The 26073-nt window shown below is 43.5% G+C and overlaps 1 protein-coding gene across 16 annotated transcripts in view; it reads right to left on the reverse strand.

Moving 5' to 3' along the window:
* Nucleotides 1–24967, reverse strand: part of LOC122515420 (RNA-binding protein Musashi homolog 2) — a 51402-nt gene extending 26435 nt beyond the window's left edge. For 6 of the 16 annotated variants that reach the window (XM_043632778.1, XM_043632776.1, XM_043632775.1 and 3 more), the window contains exons 1-2: nt 24801–24967; nt 23421–23612 (exon numbers count right to left, since the gene is read on the reverse strand). Coding sequence is in view for 5 of the 16 variants with exons in the window: in XM_043632767.1 (XP_043488702.1) it covers nt 12268–12323 (56 nt within the window). In the remaining 11 variants the exon portion in view is untranslated. The other 10 variants (XM_043632771.1, XM_043632782.1, XM_043632780.1 and 7 more) reach the window with 8 other exon arrangements.
* Between the last annotated feature and the right edge of the window lie 1106 nt (nt 24968–26073).

Consider the following 26073-nt stretch of genomic DNA (forward strand, 5'->3'; position numbering starts at 1 on the left):
GCCTGGCCTGTCCGAATTTCATCCGTAAAATGAACAAAGCTACGACGAATCGTTCAAAGTAAAAAAGTATCCCCGGATAATTATTGCTAGTATTATTATTATCAAGGGAGTTATGACAGAGTTGCAATTATTCCTTCCGCAATTAATTAAGCTAAACGAGCGCGCGAGATTTGACGGACGGACACTCGTACACACTCATACACACGCGCACGCACACACACACACATCCACGGTTTAGCCTTTTGCGGTGGGATGTCACTCTCGTGACGGCACTCGAGAGCCATGCGTTCCACTTTATCGGGGATTATCATGCACGAGGGGCTTATCAACGATATACGTATACTCTTTAATCGCTCTCCCTGACGATTATTCGCATTGGAAATTATTTACCGAATGTAACCAAGTCAAATTTTCCGAAAATCGTCGGCAGCTCGTTTTCATTTTAGTCGTATGGAAATGTGTCGGGCTACTTTGCTCTAAAAATTTTCCTTCGACCGAAATCGTAGCTCCTGCTGCTCGTCGTCGGATATAATCGGAGATTGCCACTTGAATTATCATCGATGCAAATGAGTCGACGGATCGAGTCTAATTTAGCTTCTACTCTTTGCTCTTAATAGAGTCCCTTAATGGACTTTAATAGCCGTCTTCATCTTCGAATACTTCCGTGTACTCCGTAGTAGAGTGAAAAAGCAAAAATAATCTTTCAAGGCCGATGCCAGGCAACGCGTGACAAAGTTTCCAAAGTATGCGCACAGATTATATCTGCGGGATAGTTGCAAGTTTCCCGCCTTAAATCCGTCCTTCCGCGAAGTCAAAAGTTCATCGCACGCTTCGGCTCATTTTTTACTCTCTCTCCTTGCTTGTGTCAAATAATTGTAGCTTAGAAGATGGGGGGAAAACCGTCCAGACGAAACTACTTTACTTTACTCTAATTCTTCCAGAGTAGATTTTCCTCTCAAACAAACTACACACAGCCATTTTGTTCCGGGCTTTTTGCATCCTTTGGAAAAGCAGTCACGGTCGACGTAACAAAAGACGTCTGTACGCGCGTGCTTCGTGTCGCGATGATATACATTCCCTGCCTATTTTTCGCAATAAAAGAAAGATAGAAAAATAATCTCCCGTGTTGGTGCACTCGTCGCGTCGACGAGAGAGAGAGAGAGAGAGAGAAAAAGAAAATAAATGGCAGCAAGTGTAACGGACAGATGGACTTCATTTCCGTCAAATCGTAACGTACGAGAAGCAATCGAGCAATTATTGCTGAAAGAAAAATATACCTGTCTGCATGATAATAAATATAAAATCCAGTTAGGAGAGATAAAAACAAATAAAGATGGAATGCATCCGGGCATACCATCTGTTTTTGCGTTGTCAAGACTACGAGTGCCTCGAACGTTGTTGAACGTTGGCCATCGCCGAGGAGGGAAAGAAACGTAACCGCGACACCCTTCGTCTTTTCTGCGGATTCTCCCCTTTACCTCGACCAATCGCAGCATAACGCTCGTCGTCATAACGACCAAATGAGGAATGCGGGGAACAAAAAATAACCAAACGAAACAACAAATGCAAGAGGAGTTGATCGTAGAGACGAACGATTCATTATCTTCCTTAGGTTATATTTTAATATAGGAAATAAAGGTTTTGCCAAAATAAAGATCGTTCCAAATGTGATTAAATCGATTGTAGAGCAGATACTAACGATAACGCAAAACTCCATCGGCTAGACGAGCACGTAATTCAAATGGTCGAACACTTGAAAAAGTGGAGGTTTGTTTTCTTCGCAATAGACGACGATAGTAATACGTATAGGTGTCGTCGTTGTGATTTCTTGAAAATGTGTGCGGCTCGCGTTCAGGAGGGGAGGTAACTACGCGACGAGAAGGCAGAAATGAAGAGAAAGCGAAAGCGGAGAGCGAGAGCGAGAGAGAAAGAGAAATAGGGTGAGCGGCGAACTAACTGGGAAGCCTAGGACGAAAGAGAAAGATAGAAGATCGCAGAAGGGGATAGACAAAGCCTCGACGCGCGTTCCCAAGTCCAGGCTACCTCTCGTGTGCGCGACGTGCATACCTACACACGCGCAAACAGTCCTTTCTACACAACAGCACGCATACAAGCAAAGGGAACGGCAGACAATATAGGCAAGGCAAAAGGGAGAGAAAGAAGAGACCCGACAAGCGATATCCTTTTTCGAGAGAGTCGTTCTACGAAAGGAAACAAAGCGTGGTGGTATGTGTAGCAGTGCCAGAGGAACAGAGAAAGAGAGAAAGAGAGAGAGGGAGAGAGGAGAGAGGAGAGAGAAAAGGGAGGGAGAGGATGCACGAGGACGAAACGTGCAGGTAGAAAAGCAACGCTCTCTCTCGCTTTCTCTCCTGTCCTCGCGGCAGTCGTCGCAACGAACGAACGAAGAGAAACAAACAAATCGAGGAAAGGAGAACAAGACAAATTACGAGGGAACGCGTTCAAATTTTAAAATGCGAGAGGAAGAGAGAGAGAGAGATAGCCATTAAGAAAGAGGAAGAAAGAGATTGTAGTTTTTCGTAGCTTACCCGACTGCCGGAAAGGTCGTGTAAGGAAACATCCTATTCTTCGCTTCCAGGCTCCTCGCTTTCCGCTCGCCTTTCTCTTTCTCTCCCTTTCTTTCAGTTTATTCCAAATATGCACAGGACAGAAATCTAACGTCGCCCCGTTAATATTTTGATAGTGTAGGTTTTCCCACGAGCTAGCCCTCTCCTCCTTTCAATGGATGCACGCGAGAATCCAAGGACGCGTGGAAGAAACGAATCGACGACGACGACGCGCGCGATGCCGATTACGAGGACGAGACTCGGCACAGCAAGTTCAAGGTCTCGGAGCACGCAGTATAAAGAACACAAAGCAGCACTACGATGCCAGTTAGTTGCTCGGGGAAAAATAAATCAAAAGAAATAAACGAATCCTCGAGAATTGTTCGTTCTTTTTCTCTCTCCTCGCGTGGTAACGCGCGGAACGAAACAGAGCGAGGGCCGGCGCGCGATCGCGCGAGACAAAGGACGAAAGGGATCTGCGAGCAGCGCTCTAACCAGTCTCACGCGAAACCAAACGGAGCAGGAAAGAGAGGTAGAAAAAAACGGCAGATGCCACACGTACTACTATACCTCGTGTTTTGTTCACACGAAGCCACGCACGCACAGTCACACACTCGTAGTCCCAGAAACTTTCTCGTCTCGTCTATTTTCTTCTTATTCTTCTTCTTCTTCTTCTTCTTGCTATCCTTGCGGTTTCCTTCTTCAGTCGTGTTACGCGTGCGCGGAAATGACGCGCGAAAATTCTTGCGATTCAAAAAAGTGATCGAGACAAAAATACTCGTTCGCGAGAGAAAAAGAGAGAGAAATAAATCGAGCAAACAAAGTTATGATAGATCGCGTTGCTTTTATAAAAGGGTAAACAGTCTTGGAACGGAAGAAAAATATAAGAAAACGCTCAGAGTCTCCGTATCTCTCTCTCAACGAAATGCGTCAACTGTGTGCTCGCACCGGGTGCCGGTGCTCGAGTGGTGGGGGTAGCTCCTGCCTCGGCGACTAGGCAGCAGTGGCGCCGCGCCGGCTGTTGCAAGGGAGGGGGGAACACTGCTCGTTGGCTAACACACTTTTACCGGGGGATGGGCTGCCTCGAGTTAGGTTAGGTAGTCTGCGGGGGGATGAATATGACGTGAGCGCACCCTCTAACGCACAACGGCCGACGTGCGTACTAACGGCCCTTCTCCTTTCTCTTTCTTTTTCTTTCTCCCTTTTCCTCCTCCAACAAATTCTTCTGAAAGTTTGTTACGACTTTTAATACATTTTCCTACACTCGATATCGTTCTCGTTCTCGTTTTTACGGTACCTACAAATGGCCATTATCGTTGGAAACTGTGCGAAAAGCAAGCAACTATAAATTATTTCAAACTTTGAGAAGCAAAGAAAATTTGTTTAAGAAATAAAAGCTAGGAGCTAGCGTCGTTGAAGTTGTAGAAAGGTTTCGCGTATGCTATGTTACTACCATGACGTTTGCCTATGCAAATAACGACCCGCTAAATTCGATACGCGAACAAACACGATCGATCAAAACTACGAACGAAACAAACGTATATCTTTCGGAATATGTTTTATTATAATAGGAAATATCGACGCGATCGACGTGTACCAATTCGTAGTACCTCTGCCCTTCGACAGAGGACCCTGCATCGTTAAATAAGCTATAATCCGTAGTGACGGCACTGGCCAAAATTATGACGCGTCCCTTCGGTCGGTAAGCTGTTTGCAAGCTTAATCAAATTAATTACAGATATTCATATGTATATACAACATGTATGATGGCGTATAAGTGGTCGCGTTTAAATATCGCGTCATTTATACCGGACTCTACGGCGGCGGTATCTTCTCTATCTCCCTCTTGATCTCTTCGCGAAATCGCATCCTAACGGATAGTTTTTAATCAATTTTCTACGTACGAAAGGACAAAAGTGACAGGGAAAAATGATGAAATATGTGTATTTATCCGCGCAAGATTTCGCAACGACGACCACGACACGCGCGAAGACGTTGACGCTTCGTTTCTCTCGACGTTGGAGGAAACTGCGGTGAAGGGAAAAAAAGGGAAGCACGCGTACGTACATATATAGATAAGTAAGTGTTCGCGCAAAGGTAATACGTGGGTTCGCAGGGAAACCGGTAAAGTGCCGCGGTGTTGGTTGCACCGTGGGTCGACGCCATGAGTTATGCAACCGTAAGACGTGTACGGTTCGTGGGTTTATATGCTCGTAGGAGAAGGAGTTTGACGGAATTATTATCTCTCTCGCTAAAAGAGATATATCTAAAGATCTTAGTAAAGCTAGCAGATCAACGTCCAACATTTCCTCCTTGTTTTTTTCCCTTCTGGACCACACGGGGATCCGATAGGAGGATAGGTCACGATCGGAAATAGCTGGCCAGCCTCCAAATCGTCGGACAGATTCCGAGCGTGCGAGGAACGTCTCAAGGTGAATGCGTTGACCCTATTCGGTAAATATACGCAGCTATGTATGCGCGTTCTGACCATATGCAGAAGAGAACAAAACTGGACTAGACTTTGCTCGAAATCAACGTCATCGCGTGCTCCTACGTATTCCGATTAAAGATTATTTCGCGATAGGAGCGCATACATATGCAAAAGTCGATCGAACGGGGAAAGAAAAACGTCGGAGTGGAATGTAAAAATTGCAGAATTGTGCGCGCGAAACGAATTCCACTCGAGTCGTCGGGAACAAAAAACAGGAAGCGTTCACTCGCGGTGTTTCCTATCTGCAATACGAGCTCCCTTTAAGAGGATTCTAGAGAGAAAGAGATGAGACACCTAGGGTGACCCGTTCGACGGCACTCCTCGTGCTTCCCCGTCCTCCTAGAGACTGCAATCGCGTCGCGTTCACCCTCCAGCCACGTGTTTCCCTTTATTCTCGATATACACATTGTACGCATAGCGTATACTCCTCGATGCATACGGACGCAGATGACGAGGATGGTGGCAGCGGTGGTCGTAGCACAATTTTATTACGCAAACTCGATTTACCTCGCGTCTACCTCGTCTATCTCTTTGGCGAGGAGCAGCGAACTGTTTTGTCGAATTTCTTGATAAGAAAGAGGATCGCGAGCATAAATAATTAGCGCTCTACTGCTCCACATAGTCATTGCACTTTTCACGTTTTCGTACGTAGGTAGATAGATCTTGGCAAGCCACAACTACATCAGCCACGCACATTCGGCCGCGATCGTTACGCCGTGTAACTCGGCTCCGGTGAAAGCTATCTGGGTTATTTTACAAAGGAACTCATCCGAGGGAGCTCTTAACAAGTGCTGCGGGTCGTACAGGAGAAAGAGAGAGAGAGAGAGAAGAGAATGAAACAAACGCGGTAACGATTTTGTGTCGACAAAAGCGGCCGTTTGCAATTTCACCAAATGGAACTTTACTTTAATGCTCCAAACGGCAAGATAAGTAAAGGGCGCGCATTAAAAATATCTATGTTGCATCAAACGGTTCGCTCGTGTCATACGAATTAGAAGACAAGGTAATTACGCGTTTACTATCTTCTCGCGCATTAACTCGCATTGGAATATCGAAAATGAAGGAACGATTAATAGGCAGTCAAGTTCGAATTTTAAACGATCGCCAGTGGCAGCTAGCGCCGTTTGAATATCACGGAAATTGAAACTATAAATTCTGCGATCCCATAAATTCCGTGACTTACCGAGCGTAAACTCTGTTCTCTCTCTCTCTCTCCCACACCCTCGTGGATAGAGAGAGAGAGAGAGAGAGAGAGAGAAAGTCGTAAGTACTGTGAAATAACGAGCGCGAGCTAGCTACCACTTCGGAACATTCTCACCTCGAGACTACGAGTCCGAAAGGCCTCTTACTTACAAAGATTCATTTTATCATTCTCCTCTCGTATCGCATACGCGAATAACAGGTAGCTAGCTACGTGACGCGAAAGAATTGTCCGCACAGAAGTCTATTATGCCCGAACGAATCTTTGCTTTTTAACTAACAACAATAATTTAACATTCAATCTTGAAAAGTCTTTAACTCGCGGAAAAGAGAAAGGTTTGAATAGGCAAATGCTAAGCTGTAAATAGCAAAATGGCGCTTGGTTGATCGTTCGAACGAGAGAGAAAGAGAGAGAGAGAGAAAGAGATCGAAAATGGTTCTCGCTGGTAGCGAACGTAAGTACGTATTCTCGTCACGACGAGTTGCACCGGGTGGTACGGCGTGCCAGACACGAGCCGGTCTTTACTACTGGCTACCCCTGCTACTACCACTACCACTACACACCCTTCTCACCCTTAGTCTCGTTCGACCTCACCCTTCGTTGTCGGAACACTCACTTAACTTCCATCCTTCCTTCTCCTTCTTCGTTGAGACTTTGCAAGATTTTCCTTCTTATCGCATTTTCCTTTTCTCTCTCTCTCTCTCTTTCTCTCTCTCTCAGTTTTGCCGAAGCTTATCCCTTCCCGCAGCTTTGCGTAATTTTATCCACCGTTTACTCGCGACACGTGTATAGAAATAAACACGTTTCCTAGCTTGTCCGACATTATTTCGTTGGGTTGTTAGAACATTTGGATATCTCGGATCCCTTACCTTAAGGATCGAAAGTCTTTACTTTGGAAATATACCGATAAACGTTCCAGCCATGAGATTGTGTCAACGAGCTAAGTATATCCTGGCAGAGATATCGTCCGACGCGATCGTTAGCAGAGTTCGTCCTTCGTCGTACCATCGAGTTTCTGGCCCCATTGTCGTGCTCGATACCGTATCGATTCTAAGGAGCTCGAGGTGGGGTTGCGAGTAGAAGAAAGAGAAACGAATGGAGGAGAACCGATGGAAAAGAGAAAACAAGTGGAAAGGGGAGAAAATGTTGCTGGAAAAAAAAAGAGAAATGGATAGTATAAAAGTACGCGGCCCTCTTCGTTACTCTTATCGGAAACCGGAAGCAGTATCGACAGCCCTGAGGTCACTCAGATCGAAGATTTTTCGATTGTTGCCTCCCACGAATACTCTGACAAAAGAAATCGGAGAAAAGTCGGTCGGGTCGGCGGCGGCGGTCCAAGGGAGAGGAAGAAGGAAGCAAACCACCAACTATATCTCGCTAAGGGTGGCCCTACCTTCGAGTTTACAATTATAGCTGATGACGACATTCGATAGCTCCAACGTTTCTCGACCTCACTTTTCTTCCTTTTCGTTGTAAACGTTTCTAAAAATCAAACAAGAGATCCGTGAAAGTCTTCCCACTCGGGCAAGCGCGATTAGATCTGATTAGAAAATCGATCGAAATAAAAGAAATATGCGAAGAAACGTCGTCGATTCTCGCGAAAGTGGGACGCATCGTTGCGCACGAATTAACACACACCGGACGAACGCGCATTTGACGCGCCTAACGCTTTCCTTTCCCCACCTCTAATCTTTGGTTCCTCTTCGTTAATCACGGAAATGCGACAAATCTTGGTAGACTTTTTCGAATCCCGAGGATCCCCCGCGAACTCTTCGATCAATTGCCAGTAATCTAATCGTCGTTTTATTTTCATTTGGAAACTCCAGAAATGACGTTTGCTTTTTTGTCGAATCTATATAACTCGCTAATCGGTCGTTTACATTAATCCTACCATTAGAGTAATTACGTTGGAATCTACAGGTCTTGTTGGAGCGTGCAGCAGGTGGGAGAGAAACAAGGCAAAAGGAAGATGATCATCGTGGTACCGATCGAAGCTGATTTCCATGGAGAGCGAGAGAGAATGGGAGAGAGAGGGAGGGAAGGGTCGAACGTGACTTCGTATAGGAAAAGGGGGTGTCCCGTTAGCGAGCTGTCCAACAACGCCGTAGAGACCGAAAACTATCGGGAATCATCTTGAGACGAACTCGTTTAACCGAGCTCGCTTATTCGACGAAGCAAAACCACGCTGCGGCTTTCTCAACGACAGTTTCAAGAGATTATCCTTACGCGAATCCCCCCGTCTTCCGTATACGCCGTGTCGTACAATTATTCCAATACTTTTTTTCTTGCGACGTGACATACTTTTCAACAAACGAATAATCTCTATCTCATGGAATTTGAGGATATTTCGGAATAGATGCATCCACTGTTCCAATATCTATCTTTTGATCGAATATTTATAGAATATCGATATTATCGTTAACTCTTTCGAAAGCAAAAAGGAGATTTCCGGGGATTAATACAGATATCGTTCGCGTTCTCCTATTTATTCATCATTCACGATAATATCATCCGCCATGTAGGATTGTTCGACTATTATCTTTGCCGAATTTAATCTATAAAGATAACAAAATATGAAAAGGCAACTGGGGTATCGCATTTTAACGGGGTATCCTATTTTGGGGACATCCTATGGATGAAATCGTGGTTGTTGTCTTTGCTCTCACACCTGTCTTCATTCCGCATTTCGTCGCGCAGCTGTCGTCAGCTTCTTCGTCTTCTAGAGTCGGCACGTTAATACCCACCTCTTTAACGAAACTTTGGAATCTCATTGTCAGCGTCGAAGACCACCAGAGAGAGAGTGAGAGATAAATGAATGGAACGATCAGAGCCATGGCCAAAGCATACGAATGCGCATACATATGTCAATGACATTAAAGCGTTACACCTAATTGCTCCATTACGGTATCCGTTTAATGCCAACTTCAAACCGTAATACCGTTCGATCCACAATTTCGATCCGATTTTGATGAATTTTCCAAAGCAACGAGAGATCGACGCTATTTCTTCAAACTACATTTTTCCCAATCATATGCACCGCGTCCGTAGTCAAATCCAGTTTAAATGCAATAAAATGTAAGAAAATCTAGCTGTTCTTTTTCTTACGATTACATAAAATTATAATAATAATTAAACAAATCGACTAGCTTGACTGGGTATAAACGTACACGTAATCCTCCACCATAATGGTATCTAAATGCGAATCATTTGATATTCCGGTTATATTGGATCTCTCGTATCAAGGCAAAGCGATATTATCGTGAGAATATATCGGAGATAGGAATAACGTTTGCTTTACTCGACGATAATTTCGTGGTCTTGCAAGTGTAAATACGTAGATAATCGCTTGATCGATGCAGGCAAAAATAATAATAATAGTAATAGTAATAAGAATGAGAAAATAATTTCGAAGGAATACGAGAAGATTGTAAATGAAAAGAAAATTATTCTTACTCGTGTTGCAACTCTATTCAACGTCTTAACCTCTCGCACATTCCTTAACAAAGCTTTTGGATTATTACCCCTCTCTCTCTCTCTTATTGATCTTCGAGAAATCTTCGCAAGGCAAAGATTCGCGAGAACAAAGAGCGGCTACGCTAGAAAGAAGAAGTTAATTGCAGACGCCGTTCTTTAGATCCTTTTTTTTTCTTTGCCCCCTTCTACCTGTAACGTAAAAAGAGAGAGAGAGAGAGAGAGTTGGGGAAGAACAACGGAAAAGGCTGAAAAAAGGGTACGCGCGTGTGCGTAACTCGTGCGTTTACTTACACGCTTATATACGTGTCTGTGTGTAAAATCACGGCGTTCTGCCCCTGAAAGAACTTTAATCAAAACTACAAGAGAGAGAGGAGACCTACTTTCTCACTCGTTCATCCTCGCTTCGGAGTTATATCTCCTCTCTCTTTCTCTTTTGGTTGCTACTGCACGTAGTCGGAGAAGAATCTAGGCAGAATGGCTCGTGCCTGGCAACGATGCTACATTGTCTATGCCACTTTATTGTCGCGACCGTTAGAAGACCATCCCAGTCCTCCTTCTCTTCGTTATTGTTGTCGTTGTCGTCGTCGTCGTCGTCGTCGTCGTAGTTTTTTTCAGAGTTTGATTTAAACAACGCGGGGACTGTCCGTCGACTCTACACCCTCTCGCGAAACTCTACGAAAAAAATGGACCCTTCTTCTTGCATCATCGATTATATTATGCGCTCTCCCTTCGGTAAAGGTAATAATAAATAATAATTCGTTTATTTGAACGCGGAATCTATTGCGAGATAACAACTGCATGATCTCCAGCGAAACGTTGCAATCTGTTCGTTGTACTATTCTACGGCATTTGGTGAAACCGGATAGCCAAGTGCTAGACTAGAATCGCTTAGAAATGGACGGAATATTGTCGGCTCGTTAGGAATTCGATCGTTCGATTCCAAGAAGAGAATACTCGCGGAGGCTAAATAATCTGCGTTATTCCGAATGGTCCATCTAATATAACGTAAACTGGGGGATGTTTCGATCGGGAGGAGAGAGAGAGCGAGCAAGCATCGTTTTTTTTTTTTCCTTTCGAGTAGGATTCGATCGAGACGACGATGCACATTTCTCGTTCTTCCATTCTATTAATTACCCTCGCAATCAGGAATATCCGAGTTTTAATGAATAGTTTAACGCGTCACTCTGTCACGAGTTTCTTCGATACCGAACAACAACCCCCTGTCCATCCACTTTACTCTAGGACGTTGATTCTAAGTACCGAGTGTGTCTAATTAAAAATCGTCATTCTCGCAACGAGCCTGTTAAACAGAAGCATCATAGAAGTTACCAATTATATTTCCCGCAAAATCGATAGTCGCGCAAAGTGAGCACGTTGCTTCGATTCAACCTGTGCAAACCTCGAAAACGAATTAAAGGAGAGAAGAAAAAAGAGAGAGATGAGAACAAATCTTATTGTCCTAAGCAGGTGGAATCGGAGGGATCGTTTGCTTAGGAAGAGGGATCTCTTATTTTTCACCTAAATAATTAAATCCTAATAGAGAGAAAGTTTTCATCGTATTCTCGTTGCTCTCCTCCTCTCGTTCTCTTCGTGAAATATAATGTCGATAATATACCGCGCTTGTGGAATTTATCCACGATAATATTGTAGTGATATTTTGTATGGATAAGTTTGAAAGTAGAAATATAATACTATGTGCATATCGGACGGATGGATCCCTTTTATCCAGGTTTATTCTTTGCCAAGCATTGTTTAATAAAAAGTCTACGGTATTCCAGATATTCCCGAGGTTAAATTTTCGCGAGGTACGCGAACAAAGTTCTTACAAGTTTCTCTCTCGTCTCGGGTAGGTACTCGGGCATTCGTCGTTAAGATATATTTCAGATATTCTACATACTCTTATATACTACTTCTATAGACATGCATGCACTACACGGACTTCTACACACGCTTTACGTACGTATCTATGTCAAGTGAAGCTTTCGATAACAGCTCTCTACCGCTTTATTTTACGCACTACAAGCGTGAAAGCACCTCGGAAACTTGTACGTTCGCGAATAAAGGAAAGAAAGTATTCCAAGAAAAAAGAAAAGAAATAAAGAGAGAGAGAAAGAGAGTGGGAGAGAAAATCTATCTCGCGAGCCATTAGATCTTTTTTCTTTTTCTTTTCTCGAAAATCGTACGCTGCTGTATCGCGTTCTTTTCCGAGTCGAAATTGAAACGAATCCGAAAGATTCGTTCAAACTTTATAAACGATGATTGGAAAAAGTATTCGAATGTTATGCAAACGTATACGTCTAAGATTGCATAAAACGTGTATTCTGAAGAAAATGACAAAAAAGAAAATAAAGAAAAGGAAAAATGATAATCAACGCTAATAAGACGACACTGATAAAGTGCCAAAGTGCCTTCACGTTTTACGTTAGAATTTCCGATCGGTACGAAAGCCGAGGCTTTCTCCGAGAGCTTTTATAAGAGGCTTCCGAAATGGTGGAAATATCGAGGAAACGACAAGGCATTTAAGAGACGTCACTCACCAGTTCTCTATGACGCCGACGTTCGTGAAATTTGGTGGGAAACTCGCGGCCGCCATAGGTGGTCGCGACCGATTACTCGAGTCTCCGTCACTTCCCTTTCTTCTCGAGGACACCGACGTTCTCTAAGAGTAAAACAATATCATAGATGAAAACACTTCGATGCTCCCGATTGCTCGATCAAACTGTACTATTAAGCGTCAAACTTTCAGTATCGACATTCGAAATTTCTTACTTGTGGTTTTTTTTTTACGCAATCGCATATCTTTATCGTATAAACTTTCAACAGGTTCTAACCCCGAACGTCTCCTCGCAGAAGACTCTATATTGTTCGATCTTATAGAGAAGATTGGTCGAGCAAACTACGTTTACAACAATAAGATGTATAATTTTAATTGGAAATAAAACCATACTATTACCTACTATATCTAATTACAAGTTTTCAAAGTTGAATTCATCCCTATTGTATTTAAATTCGTTTCCTAAAGTTACAAAGTTCTATCACCGAGCAAACAAGACGATCAATTTTAAGAAAGTCTGCGCAAATAGTTAAGTAAGACATACCACTGTTATAAAGGAAACTGAACTGAATTTCTTGTTCTCGAGAAATTTCTATTATATCGGAAAGAAACAAAAGGTTAGAAACTTGAAATTAACCGCACACGTAGACACCGACTTTTGCCTCTTAATTCTCAAAGACTCTACGCTGAAGTCTTCGCGTTTGGAGACGTTTGCAGTGTCGGTTATTCGAATCTCAACGCGAACGAAAGAAAGCGAGAAGGGTTGACGCTGTAGTTGGAATATGCCGAGAAAGAAAAGTCAATGATTATATCTTATAATTAATAAATAATTCCAGCGCCAAAAAGACAGGAAAAACGTAATCCTAAAGAATTCTTGTGGATAAAGTAAAAATAGAGTTGATCTTGGAAATAGATCAGCACCTAAAAAAGAAGTCTCCTCTTACGCAATATCCTCGTGGAAGTTTTGTATGCAACAATTTTTTCCGCGGAACGTAATTTCAAAGTTATTCAAAACGTGCGCGCGTGGCTCGCACCGACACATCTGAGCTCGGTATCTCTATCCGTATCTATCTCTTTGGTATACCTTTCTCGCATTATTATCTTTCTGCTTTCGGGTAGCACTTCGTCCCGCAGGCAGTCGGTATCGGTAATGAACGATCTATTGTGCCGTTGGATGCTCTTTGAAGAGGAGAGAGAGAGAAGGAGGAGAGAGAAGGAGGAGGCGACGGAAAGGAGAAACGGAAAATAAGAGAGATGGGTGCTGAACGAGCGAGATGGTCGCGAAGGGCTACGAAAAGAGTATAGAAGAGGTATGAAAACGGTACTCGTTAATGGACTCCCACCAGACACTTTTACCCTCTTCGTCCTCCCTCCCACTCTCTCTCTCTCTCTCTCTCATACTCTTTCTCTCTAACTCCCACTTCTTTCGAGGCAGCTTTTAACAAGCCCCAAGCGTACAGAGAGCGAGAGAAAGAGAGGTGGATTTGTTACACGTGTAAGCTCGTCTCGGTACATATCGTGCCGTTGTGCATCATTATCGTGCCCCAGCGCGTCTTTTTAGCGGCTATGTAGATAAAAAGAGAGACGATGTAATGGTTCAAGCCTAGTGCAATGCAGCCTAGACAAATATATATATAGCGGGTTCTAATAGCAACGTTAGGTAGGATCGTTTTCATTAGGACGCTTAAACGTGACGTTGAAAATTGGCAGATTACTTTTTTTTTGTTATTTTTCCTATTTCTTTTTCCTATCGCGATTTAGATCATCGGACAGGATAATGAGAAAATACGAGAAGGCTCTTCATCGTTGTACGCTATCAACCGTGGTCTATCCTGGATTTTCAGCCATGTTTTGTTCTTGAAAAATAAAAGAACAAAAGTATTCGATCGCAACGAAAGTATTTAATCGTCCCCCTATCTTTCTACCCCCCCCCTCCTATTCCTGCATGATTAATCATTTTTCATATTCCCGTTCTTTTGATTTCGTTTAATCTTGCAGACTTTTGTCTCATCGGTTGTCTAAATATTTGATCGACGATCGTACGTGATAATCCAAGTCCGTTCGGAGATTCGCGTAGTTATTTATGTATGTACTACGTACAAGAGAGAATAAGAGGAAGGAGAGGAAACTAGTTAGGTCCTCTTTGGCAGAGTTTGGGCCCGAACTTTCCTAACTAACTGACGAGAAGTCGAATGAGATGTATTCGCGAGGAGAAGGAGGACGAATACACTCGAACCTGGCTAATTAACATCGGCAGAGAGAGAGAGAGAGAGAGAGAAATCGATAGTCCCGCACCAGCTCGGCCAACGAATCGTTGTCGCACGAGCGCATGCACGTCGTTAAAAAAATCGAGGACTCGAAGCCCGCATATTTGGGTTAATTGAGGATAATCCATCTTTTCCAAGACTATCCATTTACCGGGCTCTTCATAAACCGACGTTATTTTCACGTGCACAATACCTCTCTCCCTCTGTCCGTCTTCTACTTTGAATCATTTTCTATGACAAGAAAGGGAGAGGTAAAAAGGCACACGATCCGTTCAACCTAATTTCGTTACGCAAAGACCTCGTTCGTTTCGAGAAATTCTATATTTTTATCTTTTATCTTTCTGCCTTTCTTGCTCTCTCTCTCTTTCTCTCTCCAAAACTATACATGGAATTGTGCGAGAGTTTCCAAGTTTCTAACTGTTGAGGAAAAGGGAGAGAGAGAAGATGCACGGTAATGCCATTTGCAGTTCTCCCGTTCCGTATCATTTCTGGCCACGAGCAGAGATACTAGCCCCGTTGTGTAGCACCGTCCTCGAGTACCGGCAAGTCTAGATAATAATATAATAGTAGGAACGTATTCGAATAATGTGTCTCTACCTGTGTGTTCATACATATCTTTCGAGCATTGTAATTGATAGAAGAGAGCCAAGTAAGTATATTTGCAACCGCAGCAGCCATACTCTTAGATCTTGTACGCGTATGAATGAATAGAAAATATCATTGACTCTGAATCTCTTCGTAGATACGCCGCGAATCGTTGAATCTTACACAACACACCACGGAGATCTAGATAGAAATAAATAATATGTTATAATGTACAAGTTGGCATGTAAATTTGCGGCAACGGAGTGCTCCTTCCCGACGGAAATTTTTCCTTTGATTTTTATTTCTTCGTCGTCATATTAAATGGGGTTGCGCAGGCGCCAGGGTTACTGTTTAATCCCCCATTCCTCCCCACCAGGTTTCTTTTGGTAACCTTCCAAGCCGACTTCCGGCCGGTTGGCCGAGATTCAACGCGTTAAACTACGTCCACGTCGAAAATTGAACGTTCGGACGCGAGCATCCGTATTAGAAAAAGATGGAGGAAAAAGTCGCGCGAAACTAATACGAGCGGATACCTGCATAATCGTTACGTAACGAGATAAGACAGAGGCCAAGTTCTTTTACCCATAAACGTATGAAGCTCCAATTATTGACGTTGCAAAAAGTTCATTAGACTGTAAGAACAAAAAGTCTAACACGTAAAAAAGAAAAAAGTAAATGATCGATAACGAGCGGAAGAAAAATATGAACGACTCGGCGTCCGGCTATTGTCAGTCGATCGTTCTCCTTCGGCCATTGGTCGTTTTGAATTTGACGAAAAAGAAAGAGATATGAGCGATGATACTGGAATCTCGATGGGATAACCGCCTAATCCATCACCGTTTATCCTTTGAATGAAGATCTCGATGACGATGCGATAGGGAAAATAGAACATTCCCGACAAAAGGTATGCTAACGATAATTCGATTCGATGAGTCTAGTCGTTTGGCGACTTTAAAATCGTTCTTTTTAACGGAAATAAAAATAAATAAAATGGTAGGGGTGTAAGGAAATCAATGGCGGAAAGGAGAAGGATGTTGGAACACTTTTGCTCGCGGTACTCGCTTTACGGTTCGCGTGCGACGCCACTTCGAATCTAGGTTGCGCGTCCTCGAGTGGTCCACGTTAGTTCTCCATTTTTTTTCTCTTCCTTTTTCCTCCTTCCATTCGAAGGGATTCGCGTCCTTAACTTACGCTTTCTTTCCTCTACTTTTTTTTCTCTTTTTTTTAATTACTTAACCCTTGAACTTTTCACATCGAACGCGTTCGATATACTTTTGTCGCGTTCTTATTATATTACTCCTAGATTCCTAGATTGTTTTTATAAGATAGGTGATCTAGAAAGTTGGACTCATTTATCTTCGTTGGATTAAATCTGTTAGCTCGTAAGAAGATTTACTTAACTCGTTTTTCGAAATCAAATGTGAAAGGAAAGAAAAGAATGTTAGGACTCGGAATGAAATTTCCACAGAGGAAATACTTTAATCGGGTTATCCAAAGTGTCTAATCTTTGATTATTCCAATACCAGTTTCGCTTTCTCTTTATCTAGACTGATTGTAAGTGGGAAGTTGTAAATCCGGTATCGGCCATTTCTCAACGAGTTCCGATAGATGCAAATAAGAAACGGAACGAACGCGATTAAATGGAAGGAAAGAAAATAAGTCGTTATAAATAACTGAAAGTGCTTTTTACTAAACGTCGATGAACGACAATGAAGATTACGAAAGAAGCACGTGGGTGGATCGGAACGTTCGTTGGTCATGGTCCATGTACCGCAGGCGGCACCACCTCGTTCCTGTCTCTGCCCTCCTTCTCTCTCGTGTTCTTGTTGCAGGAAGAACGATCGAGTCAGAAAGCTTAATGGATTTCCCAGGCTTGTCCCTTCGCTTCTGCTTTTGTCTCCTCAAATTGTATTAGCCCTTTCTTCTAACCCTTCCTTCCTCCCGGATCATCGAATTTACCGACTTAATCAAGTGGATGAGAATGTACCCAAAAGAAAAACTAAACCGAATGGAAGAGATGAGAAATATTCCTTTTATGTAAAACCTGCTAAATCCGTATGTAAATAGCGCGATAATATTTATGACTTACACCGTAAGATAATCGGTGTAGCAGTGGTTAGCATAATTAAAAGTCGATCGATTTTACGCAAGACGACCGAGGTGAAGAGAATTGAATCATCGTTGGCGGATCTCTCGCCACGGGAGATTTAAAGGGCTCGGCAGTAGGGAGCTTTGAAGAAGAAAAGAGAGAGAGAGAGAGAGAGAGAGAAAGGGCGAGACGGGATAAAGCAGAGTAAGAAGGAAACGAGATGGGAAATCAGATGTCGATTAGCGCCTTTCTTCGACGACTACCGACACTTCCTCCACTTCCTTTTTCTGTCCCCCCCTCTCTTACTCTTAGAGTCAACGGTGTCTGACATTTTCCTGAATATACTTCGTCGATCTATTCGAGGCAAACAAATTTATCGATAATTCTTCGCTTCGGAAATATAATTGTGGCTTGCAATTGGCTACCCAAGTATTTATTATATATTTATAGAAGAATTAACATATTGTCATTTCAGGTATTCTATTCTCTCTACTTTTATCTGCAAGTTTGTCCGTCTCTCCGTTTCTCGATGAACATTAATCTTTCTTGAAATAAGACATTAAGATTTACGAGCTTCGAGAAAGATTCTTTCGTCTGTTTCTTTTGCTTTGAAATTGTGACGATGACGGTAGCCAATTAAGAAGCAAATATAGACGACGACGTACCGTCTATCGTTCGCGAGGTAGAACAAAAAAGTATCGAATTTGCAAAAAATGAACGTTAAATTAGGAACAACGAGTTGAGATCGATTAAAACATCTTTCGATAATCTTTATCGACTAGGCTCGTAAATAAATAGTCGAAGAAATTGTCGGCGTTGGTCTCGTTCTAATAACGGGGAAGCCTTTTAGAAGAGAAGCGCGCGGGTATCGACGGTATCTCGTAAATAGGAAGCTTGCCTTTTAGGGCTCAGTAATATTTACTCGGCTCCATCGTGGTTCGTAGGATAGGAAAGACTCTAGGAGAAGACATAGCTCGTGGAGGTATCGGCGTAAACTAGGTAACGGAGAGAACGTAATGTCGAGATGTGGCCGTAATTTACGCGACGCAGCAAACTGATTAATGATCGGAACGGTTGCTCGCGTAAGAGTACCCTTCTCTTATCTTTTGAAAAATGATTAGATCGGAATATTTTTTCATGATAAATTTCCTTCCTTTAATTAAAATATCTAAGGTAAGGGGTAAGGTGTCGAGGGTGTCCCGTGGATGCCGAGAGCACCCATCTCGACTTATCGTTGTCTCTTCGACAAAGTAGACCAAACTCGACTCGGGAGCCGATATTTTTCAAACTTTTCACTTAAACTACCTGCAACGAGCTTCTCCCAGAGTCAAAGTTCTCGAGCGAGTGCTCGCATTATCCAGCTTAGACTATACGAGCGTGCTGCTCCTGCATCCTTCGCGACTTCCACCTCCGTGAACTTTGCACACTTTTTACGAGGATCAAAATGGTCGATATTCTAATGGTTTCTCCCTATTCCAAACTATCCGAGCTTCCTTTTCTCCCCGACGTCATTTCAAATATCCGCGTATTTCTCTATTTCTAATTCGATCGATGAAACGCGATAGGCGCACGCCGTTCAAACGTTTCATTTCGAAGCGAAGCGAGGCTATTCGAGGCATTGAATTCTCTACGAATCGTCGAAGCACGAAATATATCTATATGCATATAGATTTGTCTACGTGTGTATACGTGTGTTTTTAGTTGGATGTTATACATATGCTTGATATCGGATCGAACATTTTACCGCAAACATACCGCAACGAATCATTAGAGAAGTTTCTATGCAAACGGAAGAACCGATGTAAAAGAAAGAGAAAGAGAAAGAGAGTATCTTTCCTCTAGGCAAGGTCGCAAACGTGCCGCTCGGACCAAGCCAAATTCGTCCTCGGCGGGTAATTTGAATCAGGGCCAAACGACTAATCCCATGAATACCAGCAGCAGGTCTCTAACTGGAAACGTCGCGAACGCTTCTTACTCTTAATGACGGCATTTAAAAGCACCAGGTGCACGCTCGGTGTTATTTTTTCTCGCGAAGAATGGTGGCCGGCAAACCTTCCGGGAGAGGATCGATAACGATGCGGCAATTTGATATTTCGCCTGACATTTTCTTTTCTCATTACCTTCTCGAAAAAAACGGAGCCGTACCGTCGTCGCGCGGGGGGGCCCTTTGTTTTCCTCCAAAGAAATTCTTCGAAAATTATTCCGTGAGAATGCTAGGACGTATACGGTAGAATAAGGTAGGTATGCACGCGTGTAGGAGGCAAGGAACTTGCAATTAGAGCGCGGGTAATTACTTCGCAATTACGAAATTACGTTTTTGTTCTATCATGTCGGAAGTGGTAATCGCAGGACGATAATCTTCCTACGACTATCGTGGCGAACACCGCGATTCGTTTCATCGGCGTACTCGCGTGATTTTAGCCACACCCCAATTATATCTTTTTTCCTTCCCCACCCTGCAAAATTCGCTTATTCATTTTTTATTGTCACCCGAGGTTGCGCCCGAGGAAATTCACTTTTCCATTAAACGCGAACATTTCTTTTCACGGTTACTCCGTTTCATTCGCGTCCCGCTTTACGGATTTCCTTTGGCCCGGTGGACTGTTAGGATTTTCTCTAAGCCCCGTTCTCCGTGTTTAAGCACGGAAAAGTAGAATAAAAGCGTGCTTCGCGATACCGTCCCCTATCGTCTCGAGACGAGTACGTGTGGGTGCGTGTGTGCCACCGCAACACGACGGAAACTCCTATGCCCCGAGAGCAAATTATCTTTCTTTTCTACTCGTGTGTCTGTCTCGTGAAACATCCACGAGCCCGTTGAGAAAATTACATCCAGTCTGAAAGTTAATCTGTACTGATTGCGAGGAACGGAGCACGGAGCACAGAGCTCGAAGAGAGAACGAACAAGATTTACCGAAATCGAGATAATAAGAATAATATTTAGATAATACAGAATGAATGTTCGTAAACGTATTCAAACCGTTATCGAAACTTCAAATCGTTGCGATGCTTTCATAGACTGAAACACGCGTATGTTTGTATAAAAAAGAAAAAAAAAACAACTCCAAAAAGAACCGATAAGATTGGTTTATTTGGAAATTTCATTGGATCGTCGTTATAAAAGAGCCGTCGTTGATAAGTATCCTTTTGTTTGTCGCTCTTTGCCAACCGTTTGTCCAAACGGAAAAAGCCCGGATAAAGTAGAGATGTTAGATGACGTCGAAACGGACAGCGCGAATTTAGGCTCTCGAAAATGTCTGTTCAAAGTTCCACGATAAAACTCCCAGCTAAAGAATAGCGCGAATTTCCGTTCGAAGCGAAGAACGCGTTAGCTTTTAAGAAACTTTTAGGATTAAGGAAAATCGACGAACCGAAATCCGAATAGCTCGTAGAAGTCAGGGCGGAAGGGAGAAGAAAGGGAGAGGGTGGTATCGAGGGAAGGTGGTTGATGTCCTAGCGCTCGGTGGCTCCTGTCGCATGGGAGGTAAACATCGTTTGCTTCTACCCCGTCCATCTTTTTTTCCCTTTACCAACGTGGATCAAAGGACCACGTTAGAAAGAAGAGAGAGTAACGCATAAGTCGTTGCCCTACTATCGACGTTCCGTGGAGAGTCGTTTTAGCCGTGAGAGAGGAAAAAGGAAAGGAAAAAAATGATGGAGGAGGTTGATGATGGAAAAGATGGAGGGAAGGGAACGAGTACGGCGCGCGAGAAGAGTGCGAGAGCTAGAAGGAACACTCTCTTTTTCCTTTTTCCCTTCTTTTTTCCTTCTTTTTGCCAGGCTATGACGAAAAAACTGTGTCGCCCATTGTCGACCGGTACACAGCGCGGAACAATCGCGATAATGAGAAAGCTACGCAGTCGAAGAGTTCCTTTTTTCTCTCTTCTTTTTCTACTTCGTTCTATCTGTTCTGTTCTGTTCTGTTCTGTTCTCTTCTCTTCTCTTCTCTTCTCTTCTAGCCCAGGTTCCAACTTCAATCTCTCTTTCTTTCTTCCTCTTTGTGATCATCGACGAAACCTCCGAGACCTTTCCACTAATTGTTTCGCGGATCTCGATCGATCCGACATTTTCGAATACTCGTACTTCCCCGATGAAAGAAAGAAGGAAAGAAAAGTCCTAGAGACTTCAAAGTTTCTCGCGGTCCTTATCATGGAAGATCGATCAAGATCTCAATCTTTTCCAACTTAAATTAGTATGTTTCGTTAGTTATTTTCTATAGGAAATAACTAAAGTGATTTAGGTAGGGTGATCAGAAGCGTGGCAATAAGTCAATCACGGATATCGATCGATCGAGCTCGTTCCGAGACGCGTGCATAAGCAGCAAGTAGGTACTTTTCCGAGCTACGTCAAACGCAACACTGAAAGACGTCACTCGATGCCAATATTACTGTGTACCATCGTATCGTACAACTCGCATCTATTCCTATCGCTGTTACGTCGGTATTACATAAGGGAAAATCGAGCCCTTATACTTCTTATTCTTTATTTATTATCGCGATCGCGTTCCTACAGCACACAACGAGAGTCAGATAATAAATTAATCAATTGGCTAGAAAATATCTACATACGAGATGTAGAAGAATTATTACGAATGTTTCCAGAAAGAATCTTCTTGAATACTCTGCGTTTGCTTCGATTTAATAATCGATGTCGCGTTCCGAGTTTGACTTTACTCTCGCAATGTCAAGCATCGAGAAGTAGAAAGAGAGAGAGAGAGAGAGAGAGGGAAAAAGATGACACACACCGCGGTGCGCGTTAGAGACACCGTTTAACGCCTTATTTGCTCAAATTACACACACACACACACACACAGAGGGAGGCTCCATGCGAGAAAAGATTTCGTTGAGAGATTCTTAACGAAGATGCGTGCTCCAACTTGCGCTCGTATACGTGGCTGCGCGTGCTACGTGTCTCTATGAGAAATCAGCATCGGGGAGACGAATCGACGAAGCAGCACAAAGCAAAAGCAGTCGCCGCCGGCAGGAACGTTTGGATAGGTTCCACGAAAGGCCGATTTGCAGGAATCCCTCTCGTGGACTTTGCCAGCAGGGCTCTCGTCGAGCCATGCCTCGGGAATCGATTGGCTGCCGTTCGTTCGGCCGGACGTTCCACCATTGCTACACGAATCAGAATTTCTTTCGTTTCTTCTTAACCGGCTCCTGCAAGCCTCTTAAGAAAATACCTAACGTGCGCTCGTCCACGCCTACTTTTATTCTTTCACGTTTATCGATTACATTTTCGCGCATTTCCTTTTTATTCTTTAACCTATCCACGTCCAAATGATTATGCACCCGAGCAATTGGAGAAATAAACCATTTTTGCCTTCGTACTTTGAATTCGATCTATTTTCGTTATCACCAACACTATCGCAAACGTAGTAGACAGCGCCGAGTAGAAGCACAAGACTTACTTAGTCTAGAAATAATAAAAAGATTGACTTCTGGCACACACAACCGAGTCGCGAACGTAGCAAATCCTTCGAAGACCAAAATACTGCTATCCGAGAAGGCATTTCTTCCCAAGTGCCAACGCGTGCGATCTTTCAACCGTCTCTCAACGACTACAGCCGTAGGCGTTTTTTTTTTCTTATTTTTATTAGATTTGAATAAACTCATTGGAATATTCTTTATGAAATGCAAACGATCGTTAGAGATTCCGACATTTCTTGCTCGCGAGATGAAAAAATCACGAGTTAGCTGGGAAAAGATGAAAGGAGAGAGAGGGAGAGAGAGAGCTTGTGCCGATGAATCGAAATAAGATCGGAGGGATGCGCAAGAAAGTTGAAAAAGCTAGGGAAAGAGAAAGAGAAAAGATACAAGATGAGAAGATGCTTTGGACGTAGAGTCGTCTGCGGGACGACAAGAGGCGAACTCGCTTGATGTTACGGATTTAGCCAACATCTGGTCCGGTCCATTCCGTAGCTTCGGTCTACGAGAAGCACCGATTGAATTCGAAATAACTATCTTTGGCCTCTTCTTGCTGTGAACTCTGTTCCTTTGAAAGGTGCCTAACCAAATGACAAAGAATCTAAGCACGGCTAAACGTGGTAAGGGAGGTCCGATTCCGACTAGAACAAATGACGCGCGCGCGCGCGCGCGCGAGTTTCGTTCTACCTTTCTCTACCCGCTCGAAAATGAAATAATAATCTTCCGTTATTTTCCAAGAGACGAAATACTTGTTGTTGTACGTTGTACATACGTGAAGGTGTGACGATAACTACAGCTAGGTGGTCGTTGACGTTCCACGATGAATCCACGATGTACGTAGCATGGACGCAAGCCTGAGAGACGATCGTGCTGCCAGCAGAATTACGACTCCACCCGCGTACACGCTGCATACCATTCTCGATCTTCGGCAAGGTCGCTGTTAACTGCGGCTCTCTCCGCCTCCCTACGAGATATATTACATACTTTTTTAGCCGCTCATCTTTCCCAACTTTTACCTTCTCGCGTAAACATTTTGTTTATATGAACCTAACGATCAACGTCTACGAGTCGTTGTATCGTTTGAATCGGAGAAAACAACTCATCGATCGCAATGTTTATATATCGCGATAAGAAAAAAAGATTGCTTCTTTAAATGCCTCCAAGCGATAAACGAACAAAAAGGAAAACAACGAACAACGGTTAAACGATTCCTTTCTTATATAAATAAAAAGTTGCAAAGCTCCTTTTTTACCCATATACGCACGCGTATCTTTAATCCGACAGGCTTTGCGAAACCGTTTATTTAATTTTGGTCTTTAAGGAATTTCAATGAATTGCGCAAGGCAGCAACGGCGTATCAGCGGCGGCGGCGGCGGCGGCGGCGGCGGCTTTTCGAGCGGTGCAAGGAGTCGATACACTATCTCACAGCGATGTCAACACAAACACTAGACGAACGTCAAGAAGAACGCGTTTTTCGAGAGGAAACTGATAATAGGGTAGAAAAAGAGAGAGAGAGAGAGAGAGAGGGAGAGAGAGTAAATATCTAGAACCGAAGTACGGGAGAGCGCATTTCCCACGTTCTGCCCTTTGACGTTATCGATCTCGGCATATGCGCCCCGACGATGCTCTTCAATTTCCACCGGCACTAACCGAAAGACAAAACGATCTGCCGAAAATTTCAACTCCGTTCGTCTTATTCCTCCCCTTCTTCTCGATCGAATGGAATCGTACAAAGTAACACGATCGGGAGATCGCACCAATTAAGATCGACCGAATTGATCAATTCGATTGCGGCTCTAACGCTGCTTCTTTATGCGCGTACGTACACGCGCGAACAAACGGAAGGTCCCGTGTCAAACGGAATCATTGCTTCTCATCCTACATCTACGTACGATCGAATACAGAGCTGTCACGTTTTAACTAGGTGTCGCTAATAAAAACGATTAATCCTACTATCGATGGAGCTTGTATAATGCGTAAAAATACAGATACGGATATATAATCGATTAATCTTCTCCGTTATACGATGCCCGACAAGGTTTCGAGTCGTAGCTAACTTTCCATACGATTAAAAAAGTTCCGACGGGCAGACGCGTTTTGTTCTTCGTTAGCGACGCATAAAAAACAAGAAGATCCATGGAAGTTTGATCACCTCATGACGAAACTTTCCTCGGCGTTATTCAGGAGAAGCACCTTTCTTCGAAACTCTCTATCTCCGTTTACTCTGAGCAGCTCGGGGTATCGAAGCGAGCGAAGGCGTGCTGACGTCGCCGATGAAATTCCAGACACACACCGAGAGACAGATAAAAAGAGAAAAAGAGAGAGGAAAAGAGAAAGAGAGAGAGAGAGAAAGAGAAAGAGAAAAGAAATGGATAGACAGTTTGCGCGGGCGCGCAACACACAAGAAGGATACACAGAATGCACGTTCACAAAAAGAAATAAAAATTAGAGAGAGAGAGAGAGTAAAAAAGAATCAAACGAAGAAAAGAGAAAAGATCTCCGTCCGGCGTGGGTTTCTTGCAAGTTTTGCGTCTTTCTTTTACTTTCTTCGATATTTCTATACATACGTACGTATACGTAGAAAGTAAGAGAGATCGAAAGAGAGAAAGAGAGGGAGATACATATATATGAGATATATATATATATGTATGTATATATATATATATATAGGCAAAAGGCACACGTATACGCGGCACGATGTTCGGCTTGCGACTGAGCTTTGATTATCCTCGAGCGCGAGGGTGTCCCGCGCGGAAAAGAGAGCTCTACCCCCACCGCTTCGGCTCGACTCGTCCTCGCTCGCCGACGCTCGTCGCCACATGGCGCCCCGATAGAGGCTTTGCGAGGGGTTGCAACCCCTCATCCTGACTTTACCGCTCTACACGGTGATCGAGCTTTTCTTCGGTCTATCCAAAATTCACGATTCGCAACATCCGTCGCTTCTGCTTTTCATTTTGACGACGTAACTTAACGTATCCGCGAAATAAAACAATGCGCAACGGTCGCATAAATTTGTCACGCTTCCAAAATACCTGAAATATTAACGCGAACACCCTGTACATGCCCGTGTGTAAATATACCTATATAAGTATATGTATATACGTATGTGCGCACACAAACGATATAACGTTAACGTCGATGCGCGCGTGCGCACTCTTTCTCTTTCCCTTTCTCTCTCTGGTCCCTTTTCTCTCGTATTCTCTCTGTGGTAGCATCTACGTCGACGGTAGAACGCTCTCCACCGCAAAGTGGCAACCGGTGGCACCGGTGCAAACCTCGTCAAGCGCCGTCTCGGCCGTGTATTTACATAGACACGCGATGCACTACCACCATCGCATCGCTGAGAACCGTCATCGTCCTAATGCTAATCGCACGATACCCTCGACTCTTTGTATCAAAGGTGCACGATGCATACGTAATATATA

This window comes from Polistes fuscatus, unplaced genomic scaffold, assembly GCF_010416935.1.
Source record: "Polistes fuscatus isolate 324 unplaced genomic scaffold, CU_Pfus_HIC Scaffold18, whole genome shotgun sequence".
In the NCBI taxonomy this organism is placed as follows: Eukaryota; Metazoa; Arthropoda; class Insecta; order Hymenoptera; family Vespidae; genus Polistes; species Polistes fuscatus.